Raw genomic sequence first — 14384 nt, 5'->3', positions numbered from 1 at the left:
AATAAATCCAAAATAAAAAGCACAAAGAAGGACAAAACGAATTAAAACAACACAAAACACAACAAAACAAATAGCACAAAGCAAAACAAAAAAACAAAACACACACCCAAAAATGTAAATAAATAAAAAAATTGTCAAAATAAAATAAAAAGCGCAAAGTAAAACAAAGAACAAAATGCAACAAAACAAAACACAGCATTGCACTCGCACCTTGTCAAAGTTTGGTTTAGCTCATACCTTTTCGGTTGTGTAACCATACATTTCCAAAGAGCAGCATAGAGGGCTAACAGAAAGCCTATGAACACTGCCGCAGCAATCGCACCTGCAAACACACATACATACACCTGTTACACTGCTGTCTGCAGTCTGGAAAACATTTGTACACAGAGGCACATAATCTGTGTCCTCTACCCAGAGATGAGATACGTAACACTGATATAGAGCGTGACAGGCTACAGTTTCATTGTCTGCACTTCAAAATCACTGGTATTTCCAGTGAAAAATGCAGCTTAGACACTCTGGTACTATTAGTAAACATCTCCTATTTATGAAACATCACAGCTGCTTTATATACTGATCTTAGGCATGTGAAAGGTCAAAGGTCCCACTAAATAGGAAAGAACTGTCAGTTTGTTTTTCATTAGTGTTTTTCATCAAGGAGACTGACCCTGAGAATCAAGACATATATAGACATAAACAGTGTGTGTTTAAAGAGATATATGGTGTAGTGAGGAAACAGAGGGAGATGGAAAATCCCAGTGATGAATTGGAAACCTGTTTGAGCCTGTGAGCGGAGAAGCTGAAACAAGGAAAATCAACCCTTAACTATGATTTAACACTCAACATTCACTTTCTCTTCCACACCCTGGTTTTTAGATTAGTTTTAAAAACAAATAAAATCTGATTTAGGGCATGGTCAGGAGAAATTATGCAGACCATATCAGCTAATCTCTAATGACAGATTCAAGTATTTATGTACAGAGTAAGTACACAAAAAAAAAATAAATAAATAAAGAGCCACTGGGTGATCTCTCTCTCTCTCTCTATGTATATATACTATCTACATTTTTGTGCTTAAGGAGGTGGAAAAATCTATATCCTTCTAATAGTACATACATATACAGTAGATATAAAGTCAATTTAAAAATTTTGATATTTCTGAGAAAAGCTCTAGCAGCATTTGTTTGCAGGTTAGTTGGTATTTTTTGTAATTCAATGAAATTTAGATATTTTAAGTTTCACTTTGTGTGGTCAATAAATGACATTCTCATAAACATTTAGCAAACAACAGGTTATATTCTCATTAAATGATCAGTTTATCCACTGACGATTCAATGGCATCCTTTCTCACAGACCCACACACCCTTCGAATACTCCTCAGTACAACTAGATTTCTCTAGAAATGTATATTGTTTGAGAATTTATTGAGTTATTGTTGGACAAAATAGTCCCTTGTTGTTTCTTCCCGGCAAAAGGTTAAACAAGTTGCAAAATCGAATGATTAATTTCACACTTGATTTCAGCACTTCTCAGAACATGAAGAGAAAAAGACAAACGTCATCTACAGGAGAAAGATCACTAAAAGTGGAGAGGACACAGATAAATCATGTTTCCAAAGGTTTTGTTTTGACAGTACTATATAGTGTGTGTATATATAAATAACAGGAGGGCCTGGTCACATCACTGACAGGTGAAGTATTCAGGCTTGATCTGTATGAGCTGTCAGCAAACAAACATATCTTTCTGTTGTAATGTGTAGTAGTTTGGGGTCAGTAAGATTTTTTTAATGTTGGCAAAGAAGCTCACCAAGGCTGCACTGTAAAAAAAAATTTACGGTAAAAAAACGGCAGCTGTGGTTGCCGGAATTTTACAGTAAAAAATACTGTAGCAACATTTTAAGTTTTACGGTTTTAACTAAACACCAAACACCATCATGGTAACACACATGAAACTGAAATAATGCAATAAACATTCATTTAACAACATGTAACATACAACCCTAATATACAAAATTGTTAAGGAAACACTAAGAAGAAACATAGTTATTTCAACAACAAAAAAACATCAAATTTGAAATGTAACGCAGGGAATTCTGGGAATGTCAATTTACGGTTATTCACTGTAAATTATATGGTCTTTTTTCACTTCCAAAAATGGTCTGCTACCGTAAAATTACATGTAATGTCCAATACAGTTTTTCACCGTATATAGTAGGGGAATTTACCGTTAACCATTTAACAGGTTTTTACTGTAGCAGTTTTACAGTCTTTTACTGTTAAATTCACGGTCATTTTTTACAGTGTGCATTTTTTTTTTTATCAGAAATGCTGGAAAACACTAATATTGTGAAATAGTATTACAATTTTAAATAACTGTTTTCTATTTTTATATGTTTTGAAATGTAATAATCTATTGTGACCGTCAAAAATGAGAGATTGTACCTGGTATTATTCCACTCTCTCTGTTCATGGCGGTCTCAGCAAGAGGGGGTGGATTGGTATTTGCTGAGCCTTTAGAGACAATGAAGATTATGTTAAAACATGAATGTACAAACTATCATTAACCTGATGTAATTAAGGATGTTTGATGTACTACCGTTTCTATCAGAGTTGGAGGGGGGCCATGAAGACACTGGGGAAACTATCTGGAGAGAGAAAACAATAGGCTATTCAGCATTTCCTAAATTTGATCTTTTAGGAACTAAATGAATTGCAAAAAGTTAGTGTTATTATAAAGCTTGGAAGATCCAGGACATTTTTTTAATTGTATTCGTCTGAAAGAAGAAAGTCGTATACACCTGGATGGCTTGAGGGTAAATCATGGGGTGATTTCCTTTTTGGGTAAACTATCCCTTTAAATACCATAAGAGAACAGTGATTGGTGCGGAAGGGTTATATAAATATTATATATATGTTTCAGAAGCGTGGCTACATTTTGTAAGAATGAAAGAATGCAAAGACAACAATGATTTTTGACCTTTACACTGACACCAATCTGTGTGGATGCAGCATCACATCAGAGCAAGTTTTCAGATACAGATGTCAATGTAGACATTACCTATCCACAGGTATATTTCTCACCTATGATTAATCTATTCTGTAACAGAAAATGCCTGGTTATGGAGATAAAGCAAGTAGTATTCGTCTAGTCATGTGATTCCAACATGGCAGCTCCCATGACGGGCGACCTGCCCCATGTAGAATCAAGCAGCTTTGAAGTATTCATCAAATGTATGTGTACATAATTTTTAATATATCTGTCAAAAGTAGTATTCAATTCTCCAGAGGTAAAACTGTGGAAAAGTTACTTGTACCTCTGTAGAACCTATCCTATCCAAGCACTGATATGTGACAGTGAGAGAGGGGAGCATGTCCCAGCACTGTTGTTTAACAAAGATAAGAAACTATGCCATGACTGAAAGTTTCCAAAACATGCTGGAAGACAGGAAATGAGACAGAGAGAGAGAGAGAGAGAGAGAGAGAGAGAGAGAGAGAGAGAGGGAGCAAGAGAGATTTACTGTTTCCCAAGAAGTCTTGCTCCTCAAACATTTGATCTGTGCTGTAAATGCAGTCCTAAGTCTCTCAAAATGTAACTTTACTTTACTGAATACTAAGAAAAAACACAGTGTTATTCTGATGCATTAACCTAATGCCAACATTTGCAATAAAACTTTTTTCCTCGTCTTAGAAAGGTCCTATCTTTAAAGAGCTTGTAAACAGGTGGATCAATTATAACAGATGCACTGCATAAGAGTATTGCATTGCATTGTTTCTCGTGTGTTTGCTTGTACCTGTGTGAGATTATGGTCCTGTGGTTCTTCGTGAACAGAGCTGTTGTTGTCTCTCACCTCCGTCCACATGTTTCAGTACGTGTTTGTGTTTCCTCCCGTGACCATCACAAGCCGCCCAGAGTAAAGAGAGCAAAATTGCGAATGAGGCTCAAACAAAACAATGTAAACTCCCCCTTAGTTTGCTTTTAAAGTGGGCGGGGTAAGTAGAGCTCATGGGCGGGGCAACAATCTGGCATCCGCCTCTACAGTTAAGCTTGTATAATCAGAACCATTCAATCAGAGTATAATAAACTTGTTTCTCAGCGGCACAAAAAGTTGTTCATAATCTGTCTTGACAGGCGAGAATAGAATAGGCTAATCAAGTAAGTAAAGAAAGAAAGAAAGAAAGAAAGAAAGAAAGAAAGAAAGAAATTGATTCCCGCTTATGTCGTGGAGGGGAGGATTTTTTGGTAATATTTCAATTTTGGTCTGTTCGTCACATATGAAGCTGTTTTATGACTTCAGAAGACTTGGAATATATGGCACATGAGTCATGTAGATTGCTTTTCCTGAGCAACAACAACCAGTACTGCATTAAGATACAATAACATAAAAGGAATAAAAAAACAAAATATACAGTAACACCTCAATCAGTAAGAAAAATATCATCATAAGCCTTAAGAAACGTGTAATTCTTATTGTTAACAATGAGTTTAAAATATTTAACAATAAGCGAAATCTCGGCAATAAAGACATCAAATCTAGGTAAAATCTTGAGAAATTTGTTTTTGTGAATAACAAATTTACAGTTCAAAACAAAAAAAAATTAACAACAAGATCGATAGCACATGGTCATTGCCAGAAAAATATAGAAATATATCTTTCGGCGAAAATGTTAAATTATATTTAATAAAAGAAGACAAATAACAACTTAGGTTCTCCCAAAGAGATTTAACCTGATTGCAATGATAGAATGAATTAAGTAACCTTTCTTCCTCAGCTTTGCAGAATAGGCTACACATAAATTAGAGAGATCTAAAAAAAAATAATGATAGGCTTCTCATTTTTGCGTGGAATATCCCATTACCACATCAAATGTAATGTGCTACATTTGAAACGGTAGGCAATATTTTATTGTGTTACACTGCCATCTTGTTGCACGAACACTTTGGTGCATATTAACCGAGTAGTATTGCATTTAAAACTTGCTCTTTAATAGCATAACTTTTTAATATTATTAACATTAAATACTACCGTTATTTACAAAATATTGATATATTTAAATAATTTATGATCAACTGCAAAGCCAGTAAAATAATCATTATTGATGTACAGAGTTGTATTACATTTTATGTATACTGTAATGTGAGAATGAAACAAGTGAAACAATTGCCTGAACTTTAACTTATATTTGTGTTTATTTTTAGTAGTAATTAGTTTGAGATCAAACAATAATTAACCTCCAGCAGTATGATTATGGACCTCCTGTTAAAGACTGTCTCCTGTCTACTTTTTTTTTTTTTTTGATTCTGCAATTTGATACTAACATGATTAAGAAAGACATCAAGCAAATGATTATGCCACACTGTCTACCATCATGCAAAGGGTGTTTGTTGATGCAGGTGACCCATTACATCAATTTACTTCTTAATCACAGTTCTGTTTTTGATGGTCTTGAAAAGCAGAAATGGAAGAGTGAGAAACGGCCCTTGACCACAGGCTTTCGCTCTCAGTGACGTACAGCAATATTATGTAAGGCCAAAATTACTGGTTCTCCTTGCTGAAGATTGCCATTAGCATTGCTAAATGTAGAATAGTCAGCCTCTACTTGTATGTCTTGGGCAACAACCATGTAAACATGGAAGCCCCCTTCTGAGAGTCTTCTTTTTTCTGAGAGTGTAGCCTATAACATAGTTCTGCCTTTTCAGCAGTGCATGACCACCTAGGATAAAATACAATTAAGAGCTACTCAGCTTCACTTTTAAACCTGCTACATAACTTCCACATATTCACAAGATGTGCAGGCAATATTTCCAACACTGTCATTCGAACTTTTGTTTGGTTAGAGCCACATCCGTTATGAACAACTGCCTGCTGTGACCACAAAAAAAACAAGCCAACTCTCTTGTACTATACATGCAGATGACTTGAATATGTCCAGAAGTTTGCATACCTCATTATTTCACTGCAAAAACAACATTTCTGTCTTGTTTTCCAGGGGGAATTTTTTTTAAAGATTTTAAAGGGGTCCTATTATGCTATTTTACAAAGTCTTGATTTTGTTTTGGGGGTGTACTAGAACAGGCTCTCATACTAGGTTGTTCGAAAAACACATTATTTTCACATATTTTACATTATTACAACACCTCTCTCCTCAGTCTGGCATGAACGGCTCGAATAGTTCCTATATCACATAAAGGCCCGCCTTCTGAAATACGAAATGTGCTGTGATTGGTTAGTTGGGCCAGTGTGTGTTGTGATTGGCAGCACTCGGTGCCTGGTCGGGAAATGTCACACCCCTTACCATAGCTACCTGCAAGCTTCAGTGTAAATATTGAGTCAAAATCAAATCAAATTGAGCGAGATTTAAACCCGGATGATTGTAACCACTCTAAGTTCATCTGCCTTGGGAAAGCTAGCTTGTCTCCGACATAGTGATAACACTCGTTGCCTTCTCTAGTGCAGCTCAACCAGGTCTCGTCCCATTCGTCGATATTTGTGATATCACAAATCCCGGAAAATATGCGTTGTAGTCCAAACGAGTCGTTCGTTGTAGTTTTTGAAAAGTGATTTCTGTTAAATAAAATATCTCCTTTTGAAGTGGACTTTGAGCTTTGTAACTTTGCAGCTCTTTTTTATGCTCAAACAGCAACATTACAGACTAAATAAAGTTGAAAAAGTGAAAAATCATAATAGGACCCCTTTAAGAAGCATTTCTTTAAGTTTTAAGTTTTTAAGCAATTTTTTTTTCTTGTTATACAATTGTTTTGTGAGGTTTATGTTTAAACACAAAAAATAAACAATTCATAGTTTATCTATATTTTGGCTCATTTGACCCTTACATCAGAATACAAATATTTGCATGTAAGAAGCAGCAAGGTGGCAGTAATACATCACGTCTCGTGTCATCCACCTGAATGCTGTCATACAGTTCTGCTCCAAAACAGGATGCAAGACTTCATTGCGTTAATCATAAACATATATGTATATGTAATAGAATGTTTATGACATTTTGTTTGACATCAGTTTTAATTAAACACAATTATCCAGCAGAATTTGTGACTATTGCAAATTAATCAACTACTCCACAACACTTTTTAAAGTTTTGTCATGATCCATCCTGATCCACGAGGTCTTGAAAATCCCTCATAAGGTCTTGAGAATCCCTGAAATGTCATGCCAGTTTCATGGAGTAGGATGCAGAAGTACATTTGATTTTATTTTATTTTAAATCTAAGGCTCCTTATCATAATTCTTCTTTTATTTTATCATTTTAATATTTTATTGTTTATTTTAAATCAATGGCTTCTTCATCTTCAGCCTTGTTGTACCGTATAAAGGGCTGGACCAGGATGGATAATTAAATCCATTGTGATAAATGTCTTTATACTTTCTTTTTCCACTATTTATCTTTATGTTTGAGTGTAATGTTAATTTAAACTTTTATTACAACAGACCTCTAAAAACAATAACAAAAGTCACTCAAGTACGGTGGCCGAGAGAGCTCAACGCGCTGCAACTTTTCTTCATTTGCATGTGCTGTGAGGAGTTGCAGCGCGTTTCTTCATTTGCATGTGCTGTGAGGAGTTGCAGCGCGTTTCTTCATTTGCATGTGTTGTGAGGATTTGCAGCGCACGTGTTGTCAAACTGATTAAGATGTTTTCTTAATTTGCTGGTGTTTTTTCAATTTGCATGTGTTTTCTTAAGTTGCCGCGCGTTGAGCTCTCTCGGCCACCGTACTCAATAGTATAGCAGCTTTATTTACAACAATGAATCACATGTACAAAGTATATTCAAATCCTGCATTAAATAATTTAACAGTTGTGATTACCACTGGATGTAAACATAATTTAAAAGTCAATAAATAAAACAAGCAATAAACAGTGCACAATTACCTTGCTGAACCTGACCAGTTCATATATTTACAATCACATCTACATAGTTCCTTGCACGTCTCTCCTAAACTCCAAACAATCATGAAGGTGCGAGTATATGTAACACTACCTGAATGTGCTCAGGACAATAGCTAACAAGAAAAGATGTATGCTGTGTCTAAAAGCATATTTAACTGCAAACATCTGACTTTACGGCATAAAATAATACATATGTTAAATATTTCAATAGACTGTATGCATGTGGTTAATAGATGTTGCCAAACAACCCTGTAGCCGGCCACTTCACATACGCATGCATAATGCTGAAAAGGAGAAAAGCACTTTCACCATATGGAGAGGCTTTGAGAGGCCGCTAGAACATTGCGGGTCAGCTGTGATTCATGAGATCCACCTGACGAGGCCGAATCGTGGTTTATCACGGTGTCAGCATGCAGGTGGCCATCTTGTATGCCACAGCGGAAATGAGAGCCGCGCCCCGACCGCTCCCCTCTTCTGATTGGATGAAGGTAATTTCGCAGTGAGGATTAATTTCCCACACAAGCTTATGGAACCGCTCCTTGAAACTGAATGGGACAATTTGGAAAACACATTTTAATTGTGTTTATATCACATTGTGTTATATCCTTTACTCTATCTCTGTTTCCTCTTAATTTCCCCCCTCATTTCTCTTTGTTTGCCTTCCCATAATCCATCTCACTCCTCTTGTACTCACTGAGGGTGTAGTTTGTAGACAGAGCCATCGACTCCCACAGTGATCTTCAGTTGCTCTTGACAGCGGCGTTCCCTCATTAGGTTGATGACGCCAGCGAGGCCGGCCCCGCACATGTGAGCGGCTCGCGTAGACACGCTCTCACAGACCAGACGCACAATGTCACAGTCCAGCTCCGATGGTAAGATTCCCAGTGTGCTTAGGATGTTGTAGATCTGCTTTCTGTCCCCTGTGTCACTGAAATTAATCAAATAAAATGTGTATTAAGGTACAACGTTGTTATATCAATTCTGATTCTCTTAACCTTGCAGAGATAGTATCATCTTTTCATCATCTTTGGCATTTCACTTGTGGAAAAGAAGTATACTTTAGCATATTCTTAGTACTTATTACAGATATACTTTAGATGAATATACTTAAAGGTGGGGTAAGCGATTTTCCAAAAACGCTTTATAAAACTTGATTTGGGCCGACTAGCAAAACAAACTTGTAGCCAATCAGCAGTAAGGGGCGTGTCTACTCATGATGTGGAGGAGAGAACGTTCAGTGCACAGGACGGACATTAGCCGAGCCGAGTGACAGAAAGATAGAGATGTCGGGTAAAAAACAAAAGGGGAAAATGTCTGCGGAACAAAAGAAGGCTTAAGGCAATAAGGGTTCCATAGTATTTTGTCACGCCGCGCCACTCGCGTCCGTTGTAGACACAGTGTAACATTGGTTTTGCTTTGTTTCACAGAACTAATTGTTGCCTGGGTTGCGTACGTATGTGTGGGGTGGAGCTATCAAAATAGGGGTGAGACCCTTTTGGGGTAGGGGCGTGTTTGTTTTGGTGATTTCAAATGTCAACATTGGCTACCAGAAATCGCTTACCCCACCTTTAAGTGTGAACTGAATGCAATGTTTTCTGATACTAAACTGTATGATATTTGCAATTAAATGTTTTGTTTAAATTGATATTAAATAAGTGTACTTCTTTCAAGCACAACAGATTATTAAATCATAATGATTTAGAGTGTACTTTAAAGTAAAACATTTAAGTGTGTTAAATGCACTCTTAAGTGCAATGAAGTGACCTTTAATTTCATTAATATATTATCTGTACATACAGATTTTTATTTAGTTTTGAAGTACACTACACTGAAGTGTACATTCAATGCAGTTAAGTGCACTTCTTTTTCACAAAGGTTTTTGAAGCTTCCGATTTCAATACAATACAAATGTCTAAACATTGTTAAAAGAACAACATATAAGATATAAAGCCTTGTTTTCTGAAAACAGTGATCAAAATTGTTTATGCTAAAACAAGAACACCATTGGCAGATATTTACTTGTTTTCAGTATAATTTTGATATTCAGAAAGCAAAACGTAATATCTTATGTCACTTTGATTCTCAAACAAATGTATCTTGATTCAGGAATGTTTAAAGAAACAAAAAATCTACAGTAACTTTTCTCTTTTTAAAATCATCAGCCATACCTCTCAATCTGGGAGACGAAGCGAGTTTCAAAAGCTCCACGTGTTTTCAGCAGGTCTGAGGCTTCGCCGTTAAACAGCAGATTTTCATTCACTAGTTTTAGCAGCACAAGACGCACAAGCTCCCCCATATACTTTCCACCAATCAGCTTCTCATACCTAGAGTCGTGAGAAAAGAATATGTAGATATTATGTAGAATATGTAGATAATATGAAAGATTTTAATGTTAGTAAAAGCCTGAGGATACAAATGGCCTAAAGTGACGTGGACAGAGGAGCGGCCCATTGAGTATCTTCTAGCATACATTGTAAATACCCATTAAGCGAAAAGCTTCACTAATGATCTCCTTCCCTGGCCATTAATCCAGCCGTGTGTATTCCAGCACTGACGTGGCTACCGTCAGTATCTGCACATGTACAGAAAATCAACCCTTGTCACCTGGAGACCACATAAGAGCTCCAGGTTGCCATATAACTAAGCTCTTCTTAAACTTAGAAGCAAGTATGTAAGGACATCTGCGTTTCAGATTCAGACATTGATCACACTGCTGCTCCTAAAGTGTCTAATCTAGTTACATATGTGATATCTGAGGAAATTGTGCATGTATCTTCACATTTTAGTCAGAAGTCAGAAAGACCTTTATTGCCATATATGTTTGCACATACAAGGAATTTGTTTTGGTGACAGAAGCTTCTAGTACACAGAGACTACAACACAGAGAAAACAAAAATAGACAAAAATTGTATGTACAAGTGTGCTATAGATCGAATGGAATAGAATAAGATATAGGGATAGACTAAGATGGGTGGTATCAAATAAATATAAGTGATATTGCACATTTTTATTGCACAATGGGGAGAGCATTTAACTGTCTTGTATAAATATTATGTGTCATATACTGTACTTTCATAGATGAGGAGTTAAAATAATATGTTCCTGTAAATGTTTTAGATTACATCAAAATTATCCAAAAATATCAAAGAAAGATGCATAGCTCCATATTTTTGTGATGACTTAACATGTACTTTAAAGTAAAACTTTTAATTTGATATTATTACAAAATGCACTTTTTAAAAGTGTATTTAAGTGTGATAAGAAACAGTCATGAAAGTACAAATTCAAGTAGCCTGAAGTGGCCTTTATTTCGTTAATGTATTATCTGCAAGTATGTTTTTTCTTAAATTTACTTTTGAGACACTAAGAGTGCACATTCAATACAATTAAGTGCACTGATCATACTACAAAATATCCCGTGTCAAATATTTCTTTCATAGATGAGATACTGAAATAATATGTACCTGTGGTTGTTTTAGATCAAAATTGCATAAAAAATATCCTAAAATATCAGACTAAAATGCATAACTCCATATTTTTGTGAATGCTACTTTAAAGTATATTTAAATTAAACAAAATTAAAGAAAATGTCTTATTTGTTGTGCTGCTATAACATATCCAAGATATATATATTTTTTAGTTTATTGAAGATATTGAGCAAAGTTCAAAAGTCTGAGATCACTAAAAATGTGTTTCATGTTCTAATCATATTCTAAAGTGCATCTTTTTTTTTTTTTAAGTTTACTCACAGCTGATGTCCAGGGTTTAGTGATGTCTCATCAATAACGCGATCATACTCCAGCCGGAAGTCCTCCAGTTCACCATTGTCCCCAAACGCTCCCCACTCTGTGTTCACACACATCCTCCCCTCCTCTCCCTCCACCAGCTCCACCTTACGCATCTCCTCCATATAACACGCATTACAGCCGGTACCTGAGAAACCATGAAAAAATGAAAGAGAAAAAGAGAGACAACAAAAACATTAAACTAAAAGCTTCAGGCCTATTGCTTTACTGCCATGCTGTTTTTTCCTGAATGGTTGATAAAATATTCCATCTTCCTGTAATAAAGTTTATGTCCCTGGTCTAATTATATTTACATGGGTCTAAGTGTGTGCGGTCACTCTCTTACCTACTATCATGCCAACTTCACAGCTGTGGTCTTCATAGTAGCAGGAGATCATTGTGGCTACTGTGTCATTCACCATGGCAACCACATCCATTTCAAAGTCCTAAACAAAGATTTATTCAATCACTTTTATAGGACAGCTGTTTTAACCTTTTATTATAAGCTTTTAAGGTGTCTAATGTACTACTGGTTTAAAAGCAGCTTTCCATTCTCCTTCCAAACCTTTCCATTACCAGTTAGACAAGATTCAAGAACAGAATTTGTGCTGGAAATTTTTAGTATGAAAGGTAAGTCATGCATACTAACCCCTCTTCTTTTAATGGCGTCTCTCAGCAGACCCACAACGTTATTTCCCTCAGCGCCAGAGGCCTTGAAGCCTTTAGTCCAGTTAAGCAGAATGCCCTGCAACAAATTAAACATATAATAGTACGTCTGTTAATCTAAAACATTGAAAAAAGCACATCCATATTAAAGTGCATCTCCTCTTCACTTTGTAATTAAATGAGTTTAAAAATACGGCACACATCTGCCACAGCTTCAATGTGATTAAACCTTAAGAGGCTCATGTTTACATGCATACAGACACTGACCTTGTCTAAATCCTCATGACGGACTGGAAATGAGAAGGTGAATCCCAGTGGAAGCTTCTTATGTTTCAGATTATGTTTGTCCAGGAAGTCAGATATGCAGCCGGCAATGTAATCAAACAACTATATATAGAGAAAAGGGGGTATAATGAGTCTAAAATGTCTGAATATGTGTATGTACAGAATGTTTGACCTTTTAATATCTTACCATTTCAGCTGTGCCAGTCATGGTGTCTTCAGGAATGGAGTACATGTGATGCTTCGTCTCCACCTTCCAGCCGCGCTCTTCATCCTCACCCACTTTCACCAGCATCACTCGAAAGTTTGTCCCTCCAAGATCCAGTGCCAGGAAATCACCAACCTCTGAGATGAGTCACATGAATCAGCAACAGCAGCATTATGAGTCATAGGAATCAACATCTGATTCCTGAAAAGAAAGCCCATTAGGACTTTTTGTCAATGTACTCATCGTTATTTACATAAACTAGCCTAATAAGAAGCTATTATTGATTAAACTCTGCAACATACTGCAATATATTTACTTTATGTCACTTAAAGGAACAGTCCACCAGTCCATGTTATTCCAAACCTATACAACTTTCTTTATGCTGCAGAACACAAAAGATATTTTGAAAAATACCTGCTTTCTGTCCTTACAATGAAAGTCAATGGGGTCCAATATTGTTTTAGACTCCAATGACTTTCACTGTAAGGACAAAATAGTTCAAACATTCTTCATAAAATGTATGCTCCACATAAGAAATTCAGTTATACAGTTTTGGAATGGCATGAGGGTGAGTAAACAGATATATGCTTCCTAGAGCATATGTCTGATGCCACATAAAATGACAACATAAAATACAGTCCCAAACGAAAACATTTTTATTTTTATTTTAATTACACATTTATGTGTAGACAAAAAGTTATAAAATACAGTATATAAATTATACTCAACCAACCAAAAAATATGAAACACAGGACTTTTGTTTTATCTGACTTCCCTTTATATTAACATGTAGTTTCCCAGCATGAGGATCAGAGCAGAACTCTTACCAGAGCCTTCAGGTGTGGAGCGGACATAAGTGGGCAGCATTTTGACGCTGGCTTCATTGTGTGTCTCCACTCGCAGTCCCCTCTCCATCTCTCTCCGCATTCTCCTCATCACTTCCTCTAGATCTTCTTTACTCAACAGAAATTCGGACAAAATTTGTTCCACCTGTAGAATATGCCAGAAAGAGAGAGATTCAAATAAGTAAATAGTTTTAAACAGTCATAATTTGATATTAACAGACTGTATGCTTCAGATTATCTCAAATGTGTTTGAAACACTCACAGTAGTGCCAATTAATCAAAAAATGATGATTCATCTCAGTCTAAAGATAGATACTCTAGTTTTATTGCTTTGGCTCTTACCATGAGAATTCTCTCCAGTACTGACTCAAAGTCACTCAGCATCCCTTGCCTACGAGCTGAAGTAAGGCACGGCATCTTTGAAAGTCTTTTCACAACAAGTGTATGATGAGCGTTGATTTGCACAAATTTGAATGTGTGTGAGGTGCATAGAGATGCTCAGCTGTTTTTATGCTCCAGTGAAGGAGGTGGGGAGGTGTGGCCACAAAGATCATTGCCTTCTGTGTACACACACATGGTACACACACACACACACATATGCACATTTAATCTCACCCATCGCCTTGCAAACCTAGCTCGGCATGATCACAAGCTTCACAGCGAACATGACCTGACCTTTGCCTCCATGGGAAATTC

General features: G+C 36.3%; 1 protein-coding gene across 1 annotated transcript; it reads right to left on the bottom strand.

The window, feature by feature from the left end:
- Positions 1-7749: 7749 nt before the first annotated feature.
- Positions 7750-14152, bottom strand: LOC107703174 (glucokinase-like). The gene is made up of 10 exons (XM_016505724.1): positions 14031-14152; positions 13671-13833; positions 12826-12980; positions 12621-12740; positions 12337-12432; positions 12034-12133; positions 11652-11835; positions 10071-10226; positions 8597-8830; positions 7750-8447 (listed from the first exon to the last, which is right to left on the bottom strand). Exons 1-10 carry the CDS (start codon positions 14103-14105, stop codon positions 8300-8302), a joined length of 1431 nt encoding a protein of 476 aa, XP_016361210.1. The 5' UTR covers positions 14106-14152; the 3' UTR covers positions 7750-8299.
- Between the last annotated feature and the right edge of the window lie 232 nt (positions 14153-14384).

This window comes from Sinocyclocheilus anshuiensis, unplaced genomic scaffold (genome assembly GCF_001515605.1).
Source record: "Sinocyclocheilus anshuiensis isolate Anshui unplaced genomic scaffold, SAMN03320099.WGS_v1.1 scaffold794, whole genome shotgun sequence".
In the NCBI taxonomy this organism is placed as follows: domain Eukaryota; kingdom Metazoa; phylum Chordata; class Actinopteri; order Cypriniformes; family Cyprinidae; genus Sinocyclocheilus; species Sinocyclocheilus anshuiensis.
The sequence above is the reverse complement of the archived record's forward strand: the minus strand, read 5'-3'. Positions and strand labels throughout refer to the sequence as shown.